General features: G+C 43.5%; 1 protein-coding gene across 1 annotated transcript; it reads right to left on the bottom strand.

The window, feature by feature from the left end:
* Positions 1-217: 217 nt before the first annotated feature.
* akt1 (v-akt murine thymoma viral oncogene homolog 1) lies at positions 218-25,124 on the bottom strand. Its single transcript, XM_026354773.1, has 11 exons — positions 24,940-25,124; positions 20,155-20,340; positions 8,525-8,653; positions 7,005-7,116; positions 6,566-6,692; positions 5,882-6,013; positions 5,721-5,786; positions 5,144-5,212; positions 4,853-4,978; positions 3,311-3,439; positions 218-436 (listed from the first exon to the last, which is right to left on the bottom strand). Exons 2-11 carry the CDS (start codon positions 20,198-20,200, stop codon positions 218-220), a joined length of 1,155 nt encoding a protein of 384 aa, XP_026210558.1. The 5' UTR covers positions 20,201-20,340; positions 24,940-25,124.

Genomic DNA, 25,124 nt, shown 5'->3' with positions numbered 1-25,124 from the left:
CTCATAGACGTCTTGCCATTCAATTCCTGCAAAGAACTTGTGCTGCATGATTTCCTTTGCATCGTCAGGCCCGCCACCTAACCTGGATGCACAAAGGGATACATTCTATTTGCACATTTCCTGCTGTTTTAGCATAAAATTATCAATTTTCATGTTTTAATTATATTAGAAGTAAGCGTTTGGTGAGAGTCACTACAGAGGATGTAGCTAAGGCTCCTCACCTCTGCATTGGGTCTTTCTTGAGAAGGCCAGAGAGCAGCGAACGTGCCTCTGGGCCCAGTGTCCGAGGGAAGCGAATGTCTTCCATGAGGATGAGCTCAAACAGCTTCTCGTGATCCTGGTTATAGAAAGGCAGCCTGCCGCACATCATCTCATACATCACCACCCCTAGACCCCACCAGTCCACAGCACGGCCATAGTCGTTGTCTTCTAGTACCTTATGGAAAGAAGGGTAAAAACGTATTCGATGCTGAAACAGTGTTGCTGTCAAACTTTTAAATTTCTTGATGATATGTTATATTGTTTATGCAACAACACTAGGGTCTCATATATTAATACCTTTTTAAACTGCATATTAGCAGAATCAACTAACAAAGACGTTTAGTTGCTGGTGGTTTTGTAGCTACAGTTTATAGGTCAACCATAGTATCAGAACTGTTAAGACAGCAGCTCTTGATGGAAGGATGAATATACAAATCCAAAACTCTCCCCATTATCTCCCCCCCCCCCCAAAAAAAAAAAATAAAAAAAATCACCTGCTCTTCTCTCTGCTATGAGCTTCTGAGGTAGCCCCAGCCAGCACTGACTCACATCTCACATTAGGAGCAAGGATAGAGTTTCCCCTGGAGCCCTGCATATTTAATCACCACAGGCCCTTCCACACATACAAAACCACACACAGATCGACAAGCAGCAGGAGTGTGGGCCACTTAAATAAGTGCAACAAGCATAAACCAGAGTCTTAGTAAAATAAGGCACACTGAACTCAACTGGAGTCACAGAAAGGCAAATTTATATATTATTTATTATATATATATTTATAATTTCATCAATGACTTTTCTTAACAGTTCTTAATGAGGAAAAAACTCCTCCAATGCTGTGCTAACTGGACAGTGCAACCTGTTGCATGACTAATGTGCTGCTGAGCAGAGTTGTTCCAAGGTCTCTGGGGACATGTACTGGATTCTACCTCGCCAGGCGGATGTTGAAGGTGAAATCAAGACAAGGAGAACAGTCTGTTCTCTTAAACTGCCAGCAGCGTGATGCTAGGCAATTCAGACCTAAGAATAGAAACTTAGGTAAAAAGCCATGGGTGGATTAATAGAATTAGATATGGACACAACAGTGCACAGGCTAAGAGAGAGAGGGTCCTGGAAAACAGATGGATGGATGTGTCCGTAAAAGGTACAAAACTATGTGTGTGCGTGTGCATGTGTCTGTGGGCACTAGGCATGGTGCTGTGGTGAGTGGTGAGGAAGACTGGGAGGGCTGGGGGAGTAATGTGAAGCCAGTGTGGGGCTAGGATTACTGGGCCGTCTCTATTTCCAGCGCTGCTGTCGTGTGATTCACACCGTGCGACAGCTGGGCCAGCAGCTGCCCCATATATGTAGAAGAGTGCCACAGCTGTGAAGCTGCCAGGAGCGCAGGAGCCAAGCTCATCCCTCATATACGTAACCAGGACTGCTGCCTGCCTGCTTGGGCCCCAGCCCCAAACTAATACTGTTACACTGCCCCAAAGGATCAGAGATAGAAGGAGAAGAGAGAGGATAAAAGCACACAACACTTGCTGCTGCTCTGGAGTACTACTCTGTATACTGCACTTTCTTGCTCAAAGTTTTTCACTGACAGCCATTAATCCATTAAATGAGTTTTAGTAGCTAGATTAAACCTGTGCACACATTTTTTGTGCATATTCCCTCAGCCAATAATGGCTTTCTTTTTGTAACTACTTAATAGAAGTGACAAAGTGGTCAGGCTTTCACATATTCTGTCTCTCTTCTCTCTCCCTCCCTCTCTATCCCCTTTGCTCTCGGTGGAATATTCCCAGACGTTACAGCATTCCTGTGCAGCACACACAACAAGGTCATTGTTTACTGCAGAACAACCTGTAACACTGCCTGGCCCGCACTCCATAGAGACGCTCGCCAGCGACCCTATTGCCATGACAACGCCCCCTGATGTCTCCCTGCTCTCCACTGCCGAGGCAGGAGCTGTCATAGACTGCTTCTTTGTGGAGGAGCAAAGTGAGCTAGGAAGAGTTAGGGATGGACAGATTAAGGACTCAGTAGAACTGTAATAAAAAGGTTTCTAAATGTCTAGCATTTTGTCCAGGTGTGAGGAGGTAGACGTTCAGATGCCAGGCCTGCCCAGCTCTCTGCCTTCATTGCGTAGGAAGTTTACTCTCAATGATCAAATGGGCATGAATGTATTCCTCAGTCTTGCTCTACCCAGGTCAGGTGAGGCATCTGAGGCAACAGTGGGGGCTGCAGCTCCCTTGGTGCCACACAACAGCTGTAGCCAGTATAGTCCCCCCCCCTTTACCCCTCCAAAAGCGGAAGCTCACGTTTCCTGAGGTGCTGCCAGCCAATCAGCCCCACTCCTCCGCCAAACAGAAAATTCCAAATGGAGGCTAAAAACAACGATACGGCAACTGTGTCAACATGGACACCCTTCTCCCGGAAAACATTTTTATGGCAACAGGCAAGGGGCTAGTGCAAACACTCTGTACTTACTCACACACATGCCGCCCACAGTCACAATGAAGTATCAGGTTACACAGTCCACTCCAACACTTGCCATACCTGCACGCAACAAGGAGTGGCCACACCCATCCACTTAAAGCAAATATGAGCTCAGGCTGCCCTGCCCTGGGCACACGGCCCACTCATTAACTCGACTTCAGCTGGAGATTAGAAAGGCATTTTTGGGACAGGTGTCCTGTCGTCCACATGCTTCTCATTCACTGGAGTCCAACAACAAACGCTGAATTTTTGTTTGGAATCCACTTATGTCACGCATGATGGATCTTACAATCATTAGTTGGCGCCATATTATTTTGTACATCTGCTCAATGCAAAATAATCTCACTAGATATGTTTCATTAAGTACCATTACAGTGAACATGCTAAGAGCTGTCAATGTATACAAATCATAAAAAATAAAATAAAAAACATGAATAAATGGGTGGAGAAACTTCTGCCTCTGCTTCCATACAGAAGCAGAATAATTTGACCAAGTGAAAATTGGTGAATCTGTGTTCTAGTAGTTTATGGTCATTTCAAGTGAAAGAAGGAGCCACTTTGTGGTTACCTCAGGTGCTAGGTACTCTGGCGTCCCACAGAAAGTTTTCATGGTAGCGCCATCTTTGATCCCCTCCTTACACAGACCAAAATCTGTGATTTTTATGTGTCCATCTTTGTCCAGCATGAGGTTTTCCAGCTGTGAAGGAAACAGAAACAGAAAGACAGATTGATTGTAAAAATGTAAAATTGGTAAAAAGCTCATTATGGGACAGTTGACAAGAAAGTTATATTGATGAGAAGGCCAATTCTTAAATATTAAATGTACAAAGGTAAAAGACTTACTGTTGATGATGTTTTACATGTTTGTAATTTAGGTAAAGATCAGAGAATTGGTACCCGTCTAAATGAACTGCCTTTATACAAATATACTGGAAAAAAACTGAGGAAGGCTTGAGAGGTACACGGCTGGCAGTACCTTGCTGCTTCCCATGGAAATTAGCATATGCATTTAATTTCACAAGTGCGTTGTAGTGTTTGTATAAGCTGTTTCAGCAAAGGAGGAAGTGAGATGCAAAAATGGCTGATTTTGTAATTAAGCCATTAATGTCGTAGTAATGTAAACCTTTACAATGTCCATCCTGTTTTGTTTTGTTTTTTCTCATCATTCATGCATTTTGTTAAACCTCATTTCAACTTTTTCACAAGTAGTGTAAGATAAGATAACATTTGTAGGCAAAATAACCTAAGGGCCTTAAGGATGAGCATCATGCATCGTCATGACTTGATCCTGCATGGCCTTTTAATATCATCGTGTCCTCCCCTTCTTCTGTGTTCCTCTCTCTCAGTTAAAGTCACCTGGCAGCTGTAGCTCACACGTGGCCAGCAGCACCCGGCCAGAGTCAGCATATCTTCCAATCCTGCTACCCTGGCATTTTCAGGAGAATCCTAGCAGGCTGGGAGCCTGCCTCATAAACCCAAGGGAGAGAGGGAGGAAAAGAGAGAGTGCAATGCTGACCTGGCTGGTATAGTTTTATCAGCTGTAGTGGGGGTAAAGATGCCCACTGCAACACCGATAACCTCCTAAAGCCCTCCTACACCCAAACATGTCCTATTGGTCTGCAGCATACATCACCAGTCTCATTTTCAGAGGATTAGTTTAGTGTTTTGTGTTTAGCTTCTAAAAATATTAAGAAGGACACAGCTAAAATCTTGTAACTTCTTTATTGTAGGATGATCTTCTGTCTGTTAACTAATTGTGCAGTACTGCCAGCGAATGGCATGATGTCAATAATGCACAAAGTGCACAAATATCACCCACTGAGAACACTGTATGCATGCTATAATGGAAGGAAGTGTTCAAAGAGGACTGTTGGTTATTTCTGTCAAGCTGCAGTAAGCGTATAGTCTCCCTACAGCTGCAGTGAGGTCTGGAGACTGATCTGGGGGAGGCAAATCAATAAGCTCTGGCCACTGCCACTGCTCTGGATTGAGACAAACCCTATTTATATCGTGCCAGTGGAGAAATAAAGGGGAGGAAGGGGAAGAAAGCAAAAAGAGGAGATGATCGTGGCTAGGCTGAGTAAAAGTGGGGACATGTTTCCTCTCCTACCTTTAGATCTCGATAGACCACGTTTCTTTCAGCGTGCAGGTAGTCCAGTGCTGATACTATCTCTGCACCATAGAACCGTGCCCGCTCCTCTGAGAATACCCGGTCCCTTGACAGATGGAAGAAAAGCTAATGGGAAACGGGGGAGATCGACATGGAGGAAGAGGACAATTGAAGAGAGAGATTTGCTCAGTCCAGTGAAAACAGAAACCGTGACATTATTCAAGTTCAAGAATAATTCTGTCACTTGATTAACTTACTGGTGTAGATTTAGTAACGGTAAAAATGGTTTACCTCACCACCATTTGCATACTCCATAACAAAGCACAGGCGGTCATGTGTCTGGAAGGAGTATTTCAGTCCCTGCAAAGAGAGAGAGAAAAAAAACAAACACTACACTTAAAGCAGAACCTGGTGATGTTTATAACAGGAAATATCACAATACATGATATAGCATTACAGCCATTTGAGATTTGTGTTTCACTTTTCAAACACTGTCTAATGAAAAGACAATTCAGAAGACTACAGCAGCGTACCGAGCGCTTTTAACAACTGTTGTATGGCAAACATTGGTCCCACTCATCACAGTGACCACCCACTATTCAGACCTAATATATTAGAGAAGCTTTTCAATACAACCCACATCAGACTAACAGAGAAAGGGTTAATTGATTAAAAAAAGGACACTCAGCGATACTATAAAAAGGTCCAGCTTGACTGTAGCCTCTCTAAGAACAGTTGTTGAAAGCATTCTGGGTAAAATGCCCCTTTTTGAATGGATGATGCTGGGTTGGACTGAACTGAGTATTGTACTGAGGATCTCTGAGAGTTAAAATAAGGTTTGGTTTAGATTTATTGAGGGGCTCCTTACTGTCAAGAACGGATGCTTTGAATTCTGGAGGACTCTGTTCTCTGTGAGTGTGTGTGCCACTTCATCCTGGAAAAAAAAAAGACAACCAGTGTTTGTGCAACTCTTACAATGGCTAACCATTTAAGTATCAGTCATTGCGCCCCTCATTAGCATCCACTCACTTTTGCTACGATCACCTCCTTCTTTAGGATCTTCATGGCATAGTAGTGTCCTGTGGCCTTCTCCTTTACCAGGATAACTTTGCCAAAAGTGCCTTTTCCCAGGAGTTTGAGGTATTCAAAGTCATGCATAGTCTGTAGAGCCAGAGGAAAGAGTGGCATCTGGTTACAAACAGAAGCATTAACAAACCCAAGCTCTAACTAGACAGGACACACAATCCCACTGACAACAACACACAATCATTTAAGACACTATTTCACCTACCATGCAATGTCCACTCCACTAAGGTTTTGCCTATATTTGGTTGTGTCTCAGTTAACCTCTGACCCTGGCACTAAGGGGAATGTGGAAAATGGTAGTGTGCGGGACATCCAATCCAAAGGGCCTTGAACCTTTATGTCATGGCATGTTAGGTTTGTGAAACCTGGCAGACATGCTATCTGCTGCTAAGCCACACACACAGCTGATTTTGGAAAAGTAGAAAGTAGTTGGGGACAGGCAGGGGAAGGTGGGATCAAGTTGTTTAAGGCAGCACAAGGTGTAGGAGAAAGGTAAGGTCGACTTTGGAAGACAAACACAAGACAGGTATATTCAGATAGAGGAGGAATAAAGACTTCAGATAATGAACACTGAGATGTGACAAGGTAGGTACAAAAGAAAAGACAGCAGAATATGATGCGTCGTACCACTTTGAGTCTGGGTTTGGTCAGGTAAACCTCCATATCCATGGGGTCTGGAGACGAGTCCATCATTTCTTCCTGCTGTTTTTGCAGGCGGTCAGCCACTGCCTGGATGGCTTTAGTCCATTCTTCTCTGAGGGAGGCACAGGCAGTAATACGATTACATCAGCCCATTTACCATCATGCAAGCCCAGCAGCTCAATCACGTAATTGTCTTATCAACAGGAAGGCAATTTCAAGTGTGACTTCTGCCAATAGCCAGTGGACTTTGTACAAGTGTGTAACAGTAATTAAATGTGTATGTTTGTGCGAGTGTGCTTCTAAATATTAGAAAAAACATTGAATACGTCAAAGTGCTGAACAGCTTTCTAGCAAAATCTCTCTCTATGTAAATGATTTGTGTTTTACTGCTCTGTGAGCCAAGAGGTGTGCACTTCTTGCTTGCCTCTCCTCGGGGGTCTCCACGTGAAAGGTCCGCTCGATGACAGTGGTCCACTGCAGGCAGCGGATGATAAATGTGTTGGGCTTGGGCCGTTCCGTCTTCATCAGCTGGCACTCTGACCACAGCCAGGGAGGGAGACGGAGAGAAGGGCCAGTGTGTAGGGAAGCAGAGGGGAGAGACAGACCCACAGTTATAGCCATTTATCTTTATCGCCACCCGAACAGACACTGTTGGCCAATTTGGAAAAGAACAGGTGCGCTTTGGTGGACGAAAACAACATTGATCCTTAACTTGTCATCCCCTTTAAAACATATATTTTATAGGTTTTGATAATGTTTTAAAATTTGTGTACTACTTTAAAACAGAATTCCATAAAACAAAGCCCAATTTCAGAGTATTAAGTGATATTAAGTTCTGTAACTGCAAAAAAAATCATCAAATATATTTATTCTATTTTCTTTCGTCCTCACACTTTTCTTAGTAAATAATTGTCTTTTAAGCAGTGTGCAAAACAATTACTCACAACAGTCTAATAACTGAATTTAGAAAGCAGAGATTTCCATCTGCACCTCCTTCGCATTAACATCTGTTCCCAAATGAAACATGTCAGCAAATATGTCAGAAAGTGACACAAAATGGCCTCTGTCTGATAGATGGCGGACAGGGGAGTGGACCACCACTGAGATCCAACATGGCTCCATCAGGGTGAATACGTAATCCAGCTGTAGAAGGCCCGTCAGCGGCGACACACCATGTGTCCTCTGCAGCAGGGTCGCAGTGGTGACAAAAATCCAAAGCCACCGCTGATGGAGACAGAGCCTCAGAGCGAAGCCCAGATAAATACATGAAATCAGGCAGCTAATAGCTACGATAACTCAAGAGTGTCGGAGAGGAAACATTTTGTTAAACAAACAGTATGCTGTCTAATTGCTGTGTTCAGTCATCTGCACAGCTTATCACTGCAACTTTCTCTGATGTGAAGATGGAGTGGGCTGGGCTGCTCTGGGCATTTTTTTGTTGTTGTGTTGTTGTTGTTTTTTTTGTCAGTGAAAAACCGAGAGTTTGGGGGTGAACATACAGAGTAGAGGAATGACAACAAATATATTAATGTCAGGAACCAGACATCTTGCATGCATGTTCAGTGGTAGAGCTTTCTTTGCCTTGGAGCAGTGCCCCTATTGAAACAAATTAGCAGAAATGCTGCTGAGATTATGCTACAGTCAATTTTTTAATGTTTTAAAAAACATTTAAAGCCACATAAAATTATAAAGAACACTACTTGGCCAAACTATTTAAAGAGGTTTTACTTTCAGACTGTTATTTCAAAAGGCACCTGGGAGTGGCTTTACAAACAGTTTTTTCCCCGTTTACTTTTTTTGTGTGGAAAATAAAATCAAAATACAAACAAGTATGTGAATGAACCCAAGTTAATACAAGTTAGCTGCAAAGAAAATAAGGGTAAAAAGAGTTGCCAAGAATCAGAGGGGAAAAAATGTGGTGGTTTCTCTGAAGCAGATACTCACGTGCTACAGAGAAGTTATTTAAGGGGGTTTCCAGCTGGTCAACATCTTGTGGTCGCTCTTTGTAGCCAATGAATGTACCATCACTCTTGAGGAGAAAATACCTCGGCCTCCAGGTCTTGATGTATTCTCCTGATATGAGAAAGAGAATCAAACAGACTGCTGAGTTACAGGAGACAAAATTAAACACAAGCATGCCACACTTGTGGCACAGTAAAAGAAGGTTACTACTCACAAACCTTAACTGAGAAACTTCACATGCTTTTCACATTCTCAGAATGCTGACCAATCCACACCTACCGTATTTTGTTTATATTGTGTTTTCATGATTAATGACAATACAGTATAATTCTTCTCTTTCAATTCCCAGAGGTGCAACCCACTTCCTGCAATCTAATTACTATGCTGTTCACTAGTGCTCCCTAAAATGACCACCCTATCAGCTTTCTAGTGCAGGTCGGCAGAAAACAAACCTGTTGTCATTAAATCCTGCACTCCACAGATTCAGAATTGCACCTGTATAACAGTGTTAGACCGAAATTAGACAATTTCAAAAAAATGGATGCAGCTGAAATAGAGATATCATCTTTTCTTTCTCTCTTTTTGTTCTGCTGTGCTAATACTCAAAGGCCTCAATGGCTGATCAGATTGAGATTCTGGTGTGTCACGCTAGTATCACCAAATGTGGCCTTGTGCCTCTGCCCACAAGCAGACAAAGAATGTGCTACAGAGGTTTGGAAAGCTTGCTTTTTTTTGTTTTCAAACTTCAACCACCTAGACCCCCCTTCTTTCCTATCAGTCATTTTTTGTACCATCGCCTTCATGTTTGCCAAAACCACAATCTGATTTTCCAATATAACTTTGTGCTTTTCCTATTTTCTAGACAACACCCATAACCTCAAGCCATGCATGTCCATCCCATTCACTTAGACACACTAGCATCACACAAATGAATCTCTCGTAGGCAGACAAAACGCAATTTATTCCGGTGATGCTTCAGGAAATGTTGCGCCAGATGTTGTGCAGACGGGGAAAAAATAGCTTACATACCATAACAAGGCAGTGGCACACACAGTGGAGAGGGACTTGAATATTTATACAGGAAAAGTGTAATTTATTTTTAATTACGGAGCTGCATATTAACCCCATGCAGAGCCGTAGCAAGCTGTCCTTAATTGCCCCATTTCCTCTAACACAGAAGTGTGGCGTGTGTGTGTGAGTGTCTATAGGGGAGAGGTAGGAGATCTGTCAATATGAGCGTCTGTTACCCTCCTTCAAGCACACACTACTGACTGATGAAACTGCTAATAGATCAGTCTCAGAGAGTACAGATCAAACAGCAGCTAGTGATGTCTCCTCTGCTTAGTATACATCCTTATAATAACATAGTTAAAGAGATGGAAAGAACTGAATTTTCAAGATTTGTCACTTTTGACACTTTAAAATTACGAACTTCCTCCTTCTACTTTATCGCTAAACTTTTTGAGAAAGTTCAGATATGAACAATGAATCCTAATGGGTCAGTCTCCATATGGCTTTTCTCTGTCAAGATAAAAGCCAAGGAGGAAAGGAAAAGGACACTTTAGAAAAGGCACAGTCATTCTGGCAAAGTTGACCACATACAGCAGGATGGATTGTAGTAAACCAGACTATACATCACCTTCCTTCCAGCAGAGCATCAAGCCATTAAACCCAAACCAAACACCAAAGTGTAAGAACACCTGATTTACTGTGACTGGCAAGGTGCTGGCACCAATCACTACTCTAGAGGAAACATCTGTCCAAGAGCATACTATTTTTTTGTCTTCGATCCACAACAGATGTCCAATATGGTGTTACATTTTTCATCATGGCATGGAAGTAAATTTTTCATCCTGTTTTCTGCGGAGTAAGTGTTTTCACACCAAACCTAGCTCATTTAGAAATTAGCTCTACTTTGTCAGCTGTCAGACTGCCATTCTCGCTGCCCTCCAACAACGCTTCTCATACTGGATGTGCTGTTCTAAGTGAAATACACACCAGCACGGACAAACTTGGTGGATTCCCCTTATGTCTGTTTTGGTGCAACACAATTACTGCAATGAGTCGTTTGTCTGTTTTAAACTACAAGCCTCACCAATCAGCTTCCACATCAGTCACCCACATGTGAGAGCTGGTCTCGAGAGAATCCACATGCATAGTGTTATTTATCACAAGCCTTCAAGAGAAGCAGACTTCCTTACTTCAGCAACAGTGCTTGAAGACATTTTTGGCATAAAATCTAAATAATCAAAGCAGAGAAGAGGTAGATGTAGTCAGTAGTCGGTGTAGTATTATCTGGGAATCAAACCAAGAGCCTGTCCAACACAAACATACAGTAAGTTGCATAAAAATCTTTCCCACTGTGGGTAAAAAGTCTATTCAGCCCTGCACACCATGCCTTGCTTGTCTCTGTTGGCCCCCACCTTGTGGTTCACTCTGGTCAGATTTTGGCTGACCCATATCCCAGAGTTAAAGTCCATGGCAGCCCACAGGGAGGACAGTATGTGCACAATGCAGAGACGGCATAATGAGTTTCCTACCTGACATCGCAAATGTTCCAATATTGTGGAGTCCTTACTGATTATAAGACTAAACCTTGAGTTTAGAGGTTTTTGATTGAAATCAGGATTGCAGTAAATTGCCTCCATGTTTGGTGTCATGGAGTTAAGGGCATGATGGGAGGAGACCGCCGTTTATGTGTACCTTTGTGTAAATACACTGTAAATACAGTGTGCACACTGCCTGGTAGCCACTGAAATGTGTGTGAAACAGAACAATAACATCTAGTTCAGAAGGCTCCAACTTCTGCCAGCTCCACTGACGCATAACACCTACCAGCAGAAGTAGCATGGGTGCTCATGTGACACAGTGGCAAGTAGCATGAAGTGTACTGTATCAGTAGACATTCTCCCACAGTGAGGTTCCCTCTGTCACGGATGCCAAGGGTGGCAAGAAGATCGCAATGTGAACTCACTGTTGTCTGTCAAGGTACTTAAATTATATTACGGTGATATAGAGGAAAGGAATGTGACGGCTGGTCTAAGAAACACTTTAAAAAAAAAAAAAAAAAACACTTTCCACAAAAAAAAAAAAAACCTACACTGACACACATCTTTGATATTAAAACTGTGACAAAGATGTAATGCCATGTAAAATGCTCACCCTCAACTAGTACATGCTCTTTCTAGACAGGAGGACACTGTAACTTCCTTGTCTGCAACCACAAACCTGGTCACATGACAACAGTGGAAGCAGCTATATCCGGTTGTCTGTGTGTGTCTCCACCACTGTGCAGTGCAACCCCCTGCAAATAGTCTGCACTCAGAGTAAACAACAAAGATGACCCTTGTCAGCTTCCTATTTACACCCATTTCCGCTTCTTCTACTCTGCACACTGTGAGCTTCTGATCAGCCCCGACAGGACAAGAAAGTGAAACTGACAGCTGTGTGTTTTGCAGTTTTAATTATTGATTTAAACACAGTTAGGGGAGTAAATATAGACACAGAATTATATTAGTATAGCACACTATGCCAATTGTGCACAAGCAGTGTTATGCAGCTGTGATGTAAACTAGCAAAATAAAAGACAAAATCTATTAAATAAAACAACTAAATATTATTCCAGATTTTTGATAACGATAAATACTTTATATGACATTATTTCAGTGTTTTGCAGATTAGACCCCAAATACATCCTGTGTACAATGAGAAACACAGTGCAGACTGCTGACAAAAGACAATGGGCCTCACAGCAACACAGGAGAGCCTTCTGCTTTTAAGTCAGTTCATCATGACAGTGTTCCAGTAAACTAAACCCTTTTGATGTCTACGTGCTCTCCAAAACAGGAAACTGGGCAACAGACAGACTGACCACAACCTAGATAAGATAAAACCTGCATCAAGAACCTGACTGTAACTGTCGAGCCACACTTTGCTATAAGGAAATCCACATAAATGATCTAAGTCCCAGAATCAAAGCTTTTCTAATAAAAGTAAAGGGTGACAGCAGACATGTGGCCCAACTCAACCGATTTAGCGGAAGGACAGCAGAATAGGAAGACTGATTTGACACCAGATGAGAGATGAGAGAACTACAGGGGATGAGAGAGCTATGCAGTGTGCAAAGAGTTGTGCTGAGTGGTAGTGAGACAGATCACTACATATGTTCCCCACATATGTAGCACTGAGAGTGGGGGGTGTGAGCGCAAGTGAAGTGTGTATGAGCCATGCGTACTGTGTGTGTCTGCATGGGAGGAGCTGTCAGGGCCTGATAGAGTGTCTTTACATGACAAGCAGCTGCTGAGGTCTGGGATGCGCGCTGGGCAAAGTAGAAAATAATGAACGGAGAACCGCTGCCAAACACAACAGAATTCATCTTTATTTGCCAACTGCTGCATGGCCCTATGTGCGGACAGCTCCAGCATGTCACTGCCACGCCCTCTATACCCTAAACACATACAAACAAGATACAAGGTAAATGGGTTCAGCTACTGTTGTAACAGTGAATTATGTTTAGTTTACTTGTGTGTGAAAAAAGAAGCATAAACTTCACATAGAGACAACTGTAAAGTATCTTAACAGCACAAATCAAAAGGTTTTACCTTACTGAGAAAATACAGAAGAACAGAGCCAGACTCCTTTTGACACTGAAGTCATTAGCAAGTCTACTTGTTTTAAGAAGCTTTAACACTAAGGGCTGGGGAGGCAGGCTCATTGAGGGGTGAATAAATAAAAGGAAAAGTGGTGAAGGCTTTAGACAGAGGAGGGAGAGAACGAAAGATGCCAGAGAGTGACAGAGGTTAGTAGCTGTTTCTGAGGAGCATCCTGTTCCGTCTGTATCTACGTGACAACAACAGGAATGTTGAGGTCCCAGCTGCTGTGTCTTGTTGTCTTTTAATAAGACACATCATGCAGGATTCATTGCGTGGGCCCGCAAAAGAGAGGCCAGTGCCCTGACAATGTGTCCAAATTAACAGCTCCATTGCATGTTGTTCCTTTCTCTCCTGTGTTCCATTCTGTCTTCTTCTACTTTGACTTTAATGAAATTTCCAAGACAATAATCTTACAGGAGAGAGGCCCACCAGATAAACTATACACATATACTCTCAGTGAGAGGAACCAAGAGAGGGTCAGACAAAATGTGCCTCTCAGTGCCCACACCCAGTGGTTGGACTTCCTGAGGGGGCTGCTGTTGGGTTTTGTCCCCGTCTGGCCATTCATGGCTTGGGGATGAGAGGAAGGGAGCCAGTGGTAACTGCATGAACTGTGCGTGTGTGTGCGTGTGTGTGTGTGTGTGGTGAGAATCGGATGAGAAGGGGGGTAGGCGGAGGTTGAGGATTAGGGAATTAGAACTCCAAAGCGAGGGAGGAGGGGGTAGGGGGTAGCGCCTTTTGTTGGTTTTTCCTCAGCCGCCCCCGCCATCCCTTTGGCCCTTTTCTGCTGGGTTCTGCCTGTAGGCTGCAGCTGCGGCCTGCCACCCTGTGCCCTGCATCTCAATGAGCCACAGGGCGCTTGCTCCAGAGGAGAGGGGGCTCACTGATGCAGAGGTCACCAATGAGGCCCAGAAACCACACACTCTGCCCCACACAATCTCCTGCTTAGAACTGTAGAGCCCTGAGCTGGGGTTCTTATGGTGCCCTGACACCTATCTACCCATTTGTCCCGCTCCCTGTTACCATAAAAGGCAGCTCCCGGCTCACATGTCATCCTAAACTCCTAAACTGTCCAGTAGTTTAAGCTCGTTCATTTCTCTCCTTTTCTTTTTACGCCTTCCTGACATCCCCCCCTCCTCTCCAAACCTCTTTTGTTGGCCTCAGTCTCTCCCATGCAGCTGGATGGGGGTCTCCATTGCCAGGGCTTTGGCAACAGCATCAACAGGTTGTGGGGAAGGGGCACTCCAGCCTCTAATGTAGCTCTGTCTCTGTGTCTTCCCCTCTGTCCCTGCTGTTGCTGCTGCTACCCCTACAGGAAAAAAGCAAGGGGGATGGGGGGCGCGATGGAGGCTGCCCCTCTTTCTCACGCTTGTAAGAAAGCCCTCACTTCTTCTCTGTGGTGAGTGACACCTGCTGATTACCATAGAGACACTGTGGGAAGTTCCCCCCTACCACACTGGGGCTGAGATTTGCCCCCACTCCCTGGGTAAACAAGCAGTCCATGGATTAGTTAACTGGGTTGCTGCACGGCAAACAAATAAACACACATTATTTAGAGCAAATTAGTGCCAATGAACTCCAAATGACCAGTGTAGGCTCCAACACCCTCAAACAAGCAAGAATAAACTCAGAGGATACAATTTTACTAAAGGGCTCTCTCCAGCTGTTTAAAAACTGTGGAGACCAATTTTCCTCTAAAAGTATAACAACACATTCCGCATGGCCTCTGAATTATTTGTAAAGTATGTTCTGACTACCAGAATAAGCTGATGCAGAGAACGTAATTCCTCTGAGCATACAGTCAACTCTCAGTCTGCAGACAGCTGAGCATCCCCTCCATTTCTCTGTCTCCCCCACCCTCCCTAAACTGAAGAGGGGTGCCAGTGATGTGATTGATGTCAGAGACTGGGAGCTTTCGCTGGTCCATAGCCACTTCCGCCATGGGTCTGAGTTGTCAGCACGGTCATTATCCTAGCAACAGGGCAATGGGGTGGTGGATGAAGAGCATGCACTGGAAGTGGGGGTGGGAGGACTAAGAGGGGGGATGAACTTGAAGGGGCAGACAGAGACAGAGAGGACAGAGCAGACAAGAAGAAAAAGAATAATGTGGGAGTAAGAATGGATTTGATCAAAACGAAAGACAGAGATGAGGGCAGTGAGGAAGCAGAGACAAAAGGAGGAGAGTGTAACAGAGGCTGAAGGCGCTGCCGGGTACCACAGTTGTGGTGAGCAGGAGGACTCTACATACCAAAGTAAGCACACAGCGGGCTTGTCGTGAGTTGAGGCAAACGGTGGAGGTGCCACCTCCCTCAGCCTCCTGGCCCCCTCCCACCAAGCCTGCCAGCCTGCCTGTCGACAGCTGCACCCTGGTAATTTACTTCTCTCCACCACATTTAACAGGAAGACTGCTTCCCATTACCCAGAGCAGGGGGTCTGCGCTGACGGCCAGACACCCGACCAGAGCGCTGGCTTCCCGGCGTGACACCCTCTGCTGCTGGACCCTGCCTACAGGGGCTCCAATCCCAGATCTGTCTGGCACTCAAACTTCCACTTTTGTTTCCAATTCAGCAGTGGCTGAACATTTAACCACCAAAGTTGGGGTTATCTGTTGTGAAGTTATTTGCAGTTAGTAAAAAGTAATACATGACACATTTATTAGTCTCTTCTTATTGTAGAATTAATACTAGAGTTTAGTTCTCTACAAATCAATGGTCAGTGTTAGCAAACTGGACGAGTCATTGCTCCACTTCTGCAATACGTTATATGTGTGTGAGTGTGTGTACTGCAGCAGTGTGGCCCCAACAGCCATAATGAGGGGATGTGTGGGAGTCTTGTCGAGCCCAGCAGCAGAGCTGGAAGCAAGTCAAAGTTTTGAAGTCCTGAGACAGTCAGCATTGCAGCATCATGAGACATTCTTAATCAGGTGGGTCTGCACCTTTGAAGGGCATTTACTAAAGCAGGAAACACCACATTCCCTCACTGAGCTCTCACAGAGAAAACTCAATGCTGACAAAGTTGTTGGAGGCCTGTTCACCAGATGCACAACATGCAGATATTCAAAAGATTAAAAAACGTTTTCATCTACACTGACTACCGTTTCTGGTGTTTCAAAAAGCCCACACGTGCTTTTCTCCTCCCTTTCACCCCCACTCATTCCCAATTGGTGTCTCATGCACTTTCCTGGACCACCAACAAGGTCTTGCTTGGAGGAGCAGCTCACGGGTGTCCTTCAGCCGCATGACCAGCAAATGAGCCAATCAGCTGATGAACTCCAAACCAAACCACGAGAGGGTCTGTGTGGCACGTCGCACATAACATCCGTCCACTCTGCTGAGGCTGTTTGGGTCACTGAACAATGTTCTGGGAACATCACAAAGACACTGCTCAACTTCTGTCTCTCTCTGCCTGCCCCTTTATCTTTCCCTCGCTATCTCTATTGGTGTGTTCGCTGCTTCTCTGCTTTTCCCTCCCTCCCCTTCTTTCATGAGTCGGAGCCAGCTGAGCGTGCTACCCAAACCCAACAGTTGTTGCGGCCTTCGTTAGCCTAACGAGGGGGCCGGCTCTTTATACTTGTCAGGGAGCAAATGAGTCAAACAAACAAGGGCCAGGGAAGAGGGGAGGACAAGCAAGCGTTGAGCTTCACTGGGTTCTTGGCCACAGCACTTCCCTGGAAACTAGGGAACCCACAATCTGCCTCTTTGATGTCTGATGATGCTCTGGCTTTGAAGGAAACTTTGGAAAAACACACTTGCAAAAAAAAAAAAACAAAAAAAAACAACATGCTACTCGGTCTCTGTGGCCACTAGAGGCCGTAGGCACATTCAAAGTGTGTGGGTGCACTCTACGTAGGATCTAAAAGGGCAGTATCATTTGGGGATGCATAACAACTGGTTATGATAGTGACAACAAAGTTACAGTGTTTTTGCAAGCCTGTACTTGTAATGCGGTCTGTGCATAAGGGCACTGGGTGATGTCCTGCTGGCAGTAACTGCTGAATGAATGTTTGAGTGTCCATACACTCCCAGATTTGCATGTCCACATTCAGGCGTGTACACACACACACACACACACACACACATTTTTGTATGGCAGTCACTGTGAGGACACTCATTGACATATTGCCGTCCCCTAATGTTGCGTAGGCCATGCTAATCTACTCTGTTTAAATTTTTAATTTATCACGTGTACTGCCTTACTCTAGCCCTAATCAAAACCTAATTCTAAACTTAACCCTAAAACCTAGTCTTGATCCCAAAATTGCTCTGTAAACACCCTTCTTACTGTGAGGACTGGCTAAAATGTCCTCAGTCCAATGGTTAAAAATTCACACACTCACTGGTCCTCACAATAATAACCCTACAAACACACTCACACGTCAGTCCTACTCAACTGCTTTGTCTTGCATTCCACAACTGTCCTTCCAAAACAGATAACCAAGATAATAGTCACAACAACACGTCCCAAGCTGTGTCCACTATTCAGACACATTACTCCAGCACAAGGCTTAAGGAGAAAGTATGAAGGTGTGTCCTTCAAAATGAGATCATTTCACTGAGCGCAGTCTGTCTGGAACAATGTACAGAGCACTCCAAGGCTGAGAATCTGCACCTCTAATGACAGATTAGCTCTGCTGTGGGTTTTACAGGGAACTAAGGCACAATGCTTACCCCGGTTTCTTTCACATGCTGAACATGACTAATCAGACAGGAATCAAAGAGTGAAAGTGAGTGGCATGGATGTGTTCAGCTGACACACCAGAGTTGCTCTGCTATGTGCCTGTGACTGGCTCACCATGAAATGCTTTCATTATGTAGAGCCATTAAGAAGCCATTACTACAGGGCCACACTTTAACTGTACTCTCTTTTGTCAAATCACAGTTTGCTGCTAGATCATGTCCATGGAACACACACACACAAAATGTTGATGGAAATATGGAGTACTATCTTTTGTAAAACATTAAATTAGTGTTTTGAGTGCACATATGGGAGTAATGAGCATGCTGAACATACTTGGAAGCAGTATAAGCCATTTATTATTTTGCCCACATGGTGTTGTGAGTCACTTGGGTGGCGCCACCACACACACACATACACACACAAAAACCCAGTCAAGGTGCAACATGGGATGATAGTGCTTAAGAGGGGGCTGCCTGGCTGAGGTGATGGACAGCGAGACATGGCTACTGCAGGCTCACCTTCTGTGCAGTGGCTCTGGGGCAAAGACTGCATGACAGTGACACGACACTAAAAGCCTTCCTGTCAAGAAAGCAGGCAGAAGTCCTCCAATCAAAACACAGAAGCTCTGGGTGACATTTCACAGGGCACAGCTGCTGGGCTGCAACAGCATGCCAACTCACTGTTCCTGAAGGGTTGTTTGTTAAGTGTGTGTATGTGTGACACAAGTAGAAGGATGTCACTGGTAAAACACTGTGTGTGCGCACATACTGCCACACAACTTGATTGTTTTTCTACAAGTCACTATTTGACTACCCATACGTTACATTTTACACTAGCGCTCTATCAGAAGTGCTGGCTGTTATCAGCACTGCTGAAGGTGTGGAAAAAAAATGGACACAGGCCAGTTCTTTTGCACAGAGAATGGAAAAAAAACAATAATAACTAGGTGCAGGAATTTACATATTTAAAATTAATGACACACACTTTTAACCTTTCACTGTAATTTTAAACAGAAACAATTTTCCCTTCCAAAGAAGGAATGTTCCTGTTTTCACTTTCCACCTAACAGCTACAATATATTGCGTCTAGTGCATAATCAATATCCAATACATGGCATAAATTTGGCTTTCAAGATGAAGATGAGCTGCAGGATTCCAGGATTGTGGATTGGTTATACACAGCATAAATGTTTCTTATAAAAAACAGTTACTCCCTACACTCTGTAATGACCAGGATGTGTCTGCCCGGGACCGAGTCGAACCAGGCTAACCCTTTCTGAAAACAGCAGGCTGCTATGCTCTTGCCCAGCCCTTGAGGAGGGGGAGAGCGGGCTAACACGCCACAGCAGCACAGTGTTCCACCTTGGGTCCCAGGAACTCTACGAGAGAGTTCCAGTCACCTTATCCCCTGAGTCAGAGACTTGGTTTCCCTTCTTCCAGTAAAAACCTGGGTCTCTGGCACTGGGCCTAGCAGCCTTCAGTGGTTTTAGAGAAGTTCCTTATCCAATTTTACCCCTAGTGTCGATGGTGGAATGGACTCCGAGTAGGCAGCCGCAGTTTGATGGCAGAGTTAGTATGTACACATAAAGCTGCTCAAAGCCAGCAGGTATGTGAGGAATGCCTCTTCAACTAAACAACAGGACTCACACCCGACACAGAGCCATGCCACACCACACAGCACAGTAAGAGCAACTAAATGGGGCCAACTGGGGACTCTGCAACTGGATGAGTCTTCCATACAGATACTGTCTGTATGAATACCTTTGCCTGATGATCAATCGCTTTACACATTCAGGCATTTGTGCAGCATGTAGAAAACAAATTTGTCATTCATGTTCTGCAGTAAACACATGCTAATCTAACTACCTCAAAAATAAAAGGTACAAATGAAGGTTGTAAAATATTTGAACTATTAGTGTAAAAACTCAAATTTACACCTAAAATACAGAGTGGTTAAAAACTGTCATGTATGTGCTTAAATATATTTTTCTTATTTGCTTTTAAAATGTTTGAGAGACTTGCATAATGAACATCCTTTGTTGCACAGTTTGTGTTATGTGCCAGCTGGGTTAACCCACAAGTTTACATAGTTTTGTAGTGCAGGAGGTGATGCTGACTGTACCACATGTTGACCGGATTGTAAACAATTACATAAAGAAACCGTAGCACATAAATAATGACGTGTATGTAGCAATTATCTGATTTTAACTTGGTTTCAAGCACAGCAATGGTTCATGAGCAAAAACCAAGCCACTTACTAAATCATATTATTAAATCTTTTTACCTCTTTTATGCAGCCATCCTTCCTTGACAATCACCACACTGGTCATGTTGGTGGGCAGGGTGGAGGATCCAGGTTTCCCACAAGGAGAGACACAGCTTTGTTTCCCAAATTTCCTTCACTCAGCCGCGTGCAGGAGCCTGGAGATGGGGTCCTGCAGTTTACAGCTGCCTTCTCAATGGCGGTTACCTATTAGATGAAGAAGAGTAAAAATTAGCCCTGTGTTTTAGTGAAATATTTTTCTGCACTGGGCTGAATATTAACTTTCAGGCAGTGGAGTTGAGATGTTCCTTGCACTTTTTATGGTCCACTTAGAGGAAGATATGCTAAAACCACAGTGTAGTGCCTTTCACATGTGGAACCTGCAACAATGCAAGGTTCAAATATCTGTAAGGCCATGGTTTTCCCCCGTTGGAAAATTCCATGCTGTTGACACACAACACTACACAACCATTCCTGATAGACTGGGCATTTTTTTTCTCTACTCATGAGCAAAACAGCAACAGAGTGAGAACATAATGACATCAAACTATTCTCACGGTGAATTTTTTATCCTATTCATCCTGTAAGCAGGTGGAATGAAAGTTCAAAATAAGGATTAGTGTGATGTTTTTGTTTGTGCTGTGTGAATGAATGCGAGTTTCGGAGGGGGTGGCAGCGACTATGTTTTAATCTTGTCAGATTTGAAGTGTTGAAAACAGATTTATTTTCTAAATCATTTTGCTCTGAACAGAGCACTACTAGATCTTTCTGGCACTGTGTGTGCTTGTGTGTATGACTGTGTAACTTCCCTGTATTCTTCATTTATGATCATTTTTAACCTTTGTCAGAGAAAGATATGTTAACCTCCAAACACAAGTGCTCATCAACATAAGCAGCTACATGTTGCGGAGAAAGAAAGTTCAGAAAGACCAAAGTTTATCAAAGACAACCCTTGTACAATTATTTTCTTACATCTTTCTTCAACTACCTTAACTTTTTAAAATTATTTCATGAACTCCGTATCTGTGCGGCATCAATCAGCATTTTCTGTATTGAAAATTAATCAAAAATACAGTGAATAGATACAGTGGAGAATAGATCATGGTGAAATTTATAATAATTAACAGAAAGCTACATTACAAAAACATTACTTGATTAAAATATTGAATGTCTGCTGAATGAATTAATTTTTTTTTCTAAGGTTCCACAATAGCTAGTCAAACTCCATCTGATGATCTGATGAAGATCATGAGCAAAATCTCCAGAACAGTTAACACAAAATAGGTCTCGATGTGAAACTGTATTGTAACACCATGAAGATGTTGTGTGAAAAAGGCACATTCTTAACTGTAAGAATTAAAATGTTTACGCATTTAAGAACAAAGATGTTTGTGCAGCACTGCTGTTTTTGACACCCGACCTGTGGTGAGTCTTGACAAGTCAAACTGCCAGACTGATGTTTACAGAATAACAACTGAAGCTCATAAAAGAGACAAAACACTGCTGGCACATTAAGATAGTAAATGTGTGAAAGGGTCTTCAGAGAGATGACGCATAAAAACTAGATAAGGGTAAAAGCTCAAACTACAGAAAGAGTCTTACATGATCAAACCTAAGTCAAAATATAACAGAAGACCGAATAAAACTGCACCGACAGTCATCTGATAAAACCAAAAAAGGCTGAATTCCATCACAGATTTATTGGTTATTCATCAACAGCAAGTACTAAAAACCTGCAGGCTATCATAACCAAAACACTTGACCTTTTGATTCATTCAGTACTTCTTTATGATATAAAAGACAGCTTTGAATGCAGAGCAGAAGCAAAAGAATGATCAATTGCCACGGTTGTTCACACAAATGTCACATACAGCACCGGGCAATCTATGACCATCGACTGAAATCAATTTGCTTGCTACTGCTCAGTCAGAATAAAGCCATCAAAAGAGTGCTCTGTTTGAGTGGCCCCATCCAGCTTATTGGTGGGGACAACAACAGGAAGTGGATGTGACTATTGACAGTCTACAAGTCATATCAGTACAGCCACAGGCTTGAATATATCTGTCAGTAAATGTGCGATCAACACGCCTTTCGTTGCAATTTCGCTCACTTCCATCAATGAGAAAAGGCGACTTCGTGAAAGCAAGATTTATTTTTGCCCAGTGTTTTTGTTTATTGCACTGAGGTTGTGGTGCCTGTGTCACACAGTAGATGTTGGACGGATCTTGAAGAGGGATTTGAAAAAGCAAAACTCAAACTAGAGAATCACAAACTGTTGGATCCCTTCAGCATCTTACTGTGTACTCTGTGACACAGGCACGCACACATTACATCCACATTGGGATACATCACACAAACAAACTCAAGCACACACACCACAGCCAAAAAAGCAGCACATGCACAAGACTGGCTCAACAGAGCCACAACAGAGAGCTGCTGTTTTAATGGGAGCGACCTGTTGCTACTGCGGCCTGTGTGGAAAAGCTGGGCTGCTGCCAGCAGCCACTGAATGAACTCAGTACCCTAACAGCAGGTCACATGGTCTTCGGGCCTCTGGGCCACAGCCTGCTTGCCTGCCCTGCTGTCAGTGCAGCTTTCAATCATTCATCTTTCTGGCTCCAGCTCCAGGGACCACCCCATCCAATGCAAATCACTGTCAAAGAGTAAAGATGCCACACAGTGAGCCATCACTGGGCCAGAGAGGACATTATGTGTTTACGGCAGGAAGCAGAAAATCAGGTCGACATCACCACACCACTTCCTTCATCACAGATCGATACACACAAGTCTGTTTTTGCTCTATATCCTGCTGCCACTTAGGTAAACACCTTTGTCAGTAGCGAGTTTATGGTTACAAAGCTAGAACATTACACTCATATATTTAAAACAATTAAAAGGAATGAGAACATCAAATATGCTCACATGATGCTGAAAAACAGTCCCCAAAGCAACAGTTGCTTTGCGCTCGTAGGCCACAATGGAACTAGTACTAATGTGATCTACTATACAGTGCCAAGTTCCTCTTTCAAGTTCCCTGAAAACACATCACTAATGATAAGACTACTGTGGGGAGGTGTAGCTAAATACTAAACCACAGATACTATAACCTTGAAAGCAGAGTAGACTCGTTGCTTTAATCCTGTGATGACATGAACAGCAACCCCTCTATGACTCATGTTAATGTATTCATTTTCATGCTGTTCGGACAGGCCATGAACTAGATTAAAGATGCATCACAGGGCTAGACTTATATGAATATATACTACTTGTAACAAACTCAGTTTCCTTTAAAAGGAAAGATTTGAATAACACAGTAAAGGACTTCCACGTCCTTTACTCTTTATCTAAATGAACCACTTGTTGAATGAAGTAAAAAGTATTTCAGGCTGCAGCCTTTGCTGTATCATTACACAGACAGAAAGTCCCATCATATGACGCAGACGGTGGTCTATCTCTTTAGAAATGTAACCTTCTCATTGATAATACATCGAAACTCTTTGGTGCATGAACGTGGGACAAGCACAATAAATCAGCCTGCGTACATGATCAAAATTTCAAACAACATTCCTCAGATTCGGCATGCAACTGGTGGCATATTTGCGTCAAGGGGATTGGGTGGGAGTTGACTGGTATTTTCTAAACAGAATAGATCGGGCCAAGCGTCGTTACGCCAGCTTGTTGCGTCTTCCCTGTGTCACATGCCAAGTCCCCCTGTGTACACACACACACACACACACACACACTGGACAGATGTAGTGTCACAACTGATAAAAACATTTTGACACTCTGACACAGTTATGGGTACAACCAAGCAGAAGGGGAGGTGATGATGTCTTTACAGAGAGTGAGCGATGGAGGCAAACACAAATAATAGAAAACAACAAGAATAACATCATTAAAGTGATGCAATGTGAGGTTTATCGGAAGATGAACATTAGGGCTCTACCTGTGGCGTTCAAACTTTCATTTTCATTTCTGTACATATTATCAGAGGGTGTAGGTAGCATGAGGTGGTGCACACACAGACACAACTCACTCATTAATGTAGGAGGCATGAGGACACAAACAGCTACCCACACATAAATAATCCTGCTATTTTCCTTATGACCATATTGCAGCTCAAAAGGTCTTTGGAGAAGCAGCAGCAAACTTGTAGCACTTTGCATCACCGCAACGTGGATGCAACAGTGTTACAACAGCAACAAGCTAGCAAAGCCTGTGAATAAAGCCACAGTTATTATCTGGCAATACAACAAGTCAACAAACGCTGTGGTGGCTCCTAACTACGAATGAGCTGCTCTCCTGTTGAGCTCATTTGTTTTCCTTTGCCTCCTGGGCCATAAAGTAGAAAAACTACTTCTTTTTTTTTTTTTTTTTGTCGTGGACGTGAACTGTTCAAAAAGTAGCATGAGTGCAGTATTTTTTTTTTATTTTTTTTTTTGGCCTGAGAGCTGTGTCTCCAAAAAAAGTGGTCATTGTCAAAAAAAATAAATAAATAAAAATGAATGGTTAACATCCACACTTGGAGACTCGCTGTTGTTTGTGGAAAAACCAGCAACGCGTTATAATTCAATACAGGACGTTTGTAAGCCCCCTTTTTTACTTCAGTGCTATTAACTTGTACGGCGAGGTGAAGCCAGGAAAGTACCTCATTTCAGGTTTGCATTTAGCGATAGAAAGGATATGGGGCCTAGCAGGGCAGCTTGGGTGAGAATAACCGCATCCCATGTAAGTACAATGGGGACCTACCCTGTCTAGCTGTCGACCTCTTGTAGTTAACCATGCGAAGGAAACGCGGACATTTACCTGAACGGGAATTCAACAGTGTGTCCGTCTCATTATAGTGAGCTGTTTCGGCGGTGTATTACGTTGAGAAGTCCTTCAACAATCTGGACAAAGTGCTCTCATTTACTCCGTTTCTCTTGCCTTTCTTCCACTACACCTCCCAAACGCGTTGTCTGCAGTGCCTCTGTGGCAGCCTGCTCTCCCGG

Source organism: Anabas testudineus, chromosome 12 (genome assembly GCF_900324465.2).
Source record: "Anabas testudineus chromosome 12, fAnaTes1.2, whole genome shotgun sequence".
Classification (NCBI taxonomy): Eukaryota; Metazoa; Chordata; class Actinopteri; order Anabantiformes; family Anabantidae; genus Anabas; species Anabas testudineus.
The sequence above is the reverse complement of the archived record's forward strand: the minus strand, read 5'-3'. Positions and strand labels throughout refer to the sequence as shown.

What these genes read in the sequence shown, in the direction of transcription:
- akt1 (XM_026354773.1), bottom strand. Translation starts at nt 20,200, where the DNA reads ATGACCAGTGTGGTGATTGTCAAGGAAGGATGGCTGCATAAAAGAG. An exon ending in CCAAACCCAGACTCAAAGTG is followed by an intron (nt 6,014 to 6,565) that starts GTACGACGCATC and finishes CTGGCTCTACAG; the next exon opens with ACTATGCATGACTTTGAATA. An exon ending in TGGTCTATCGAGATCTAAAG is followed by an intron (nt 3,440 to 4,852) that starts GTAGGAGAGGAA and finishes TTTCCTTCACAG; the next exon opens with CTGGAAAACCTCATGCTGGA.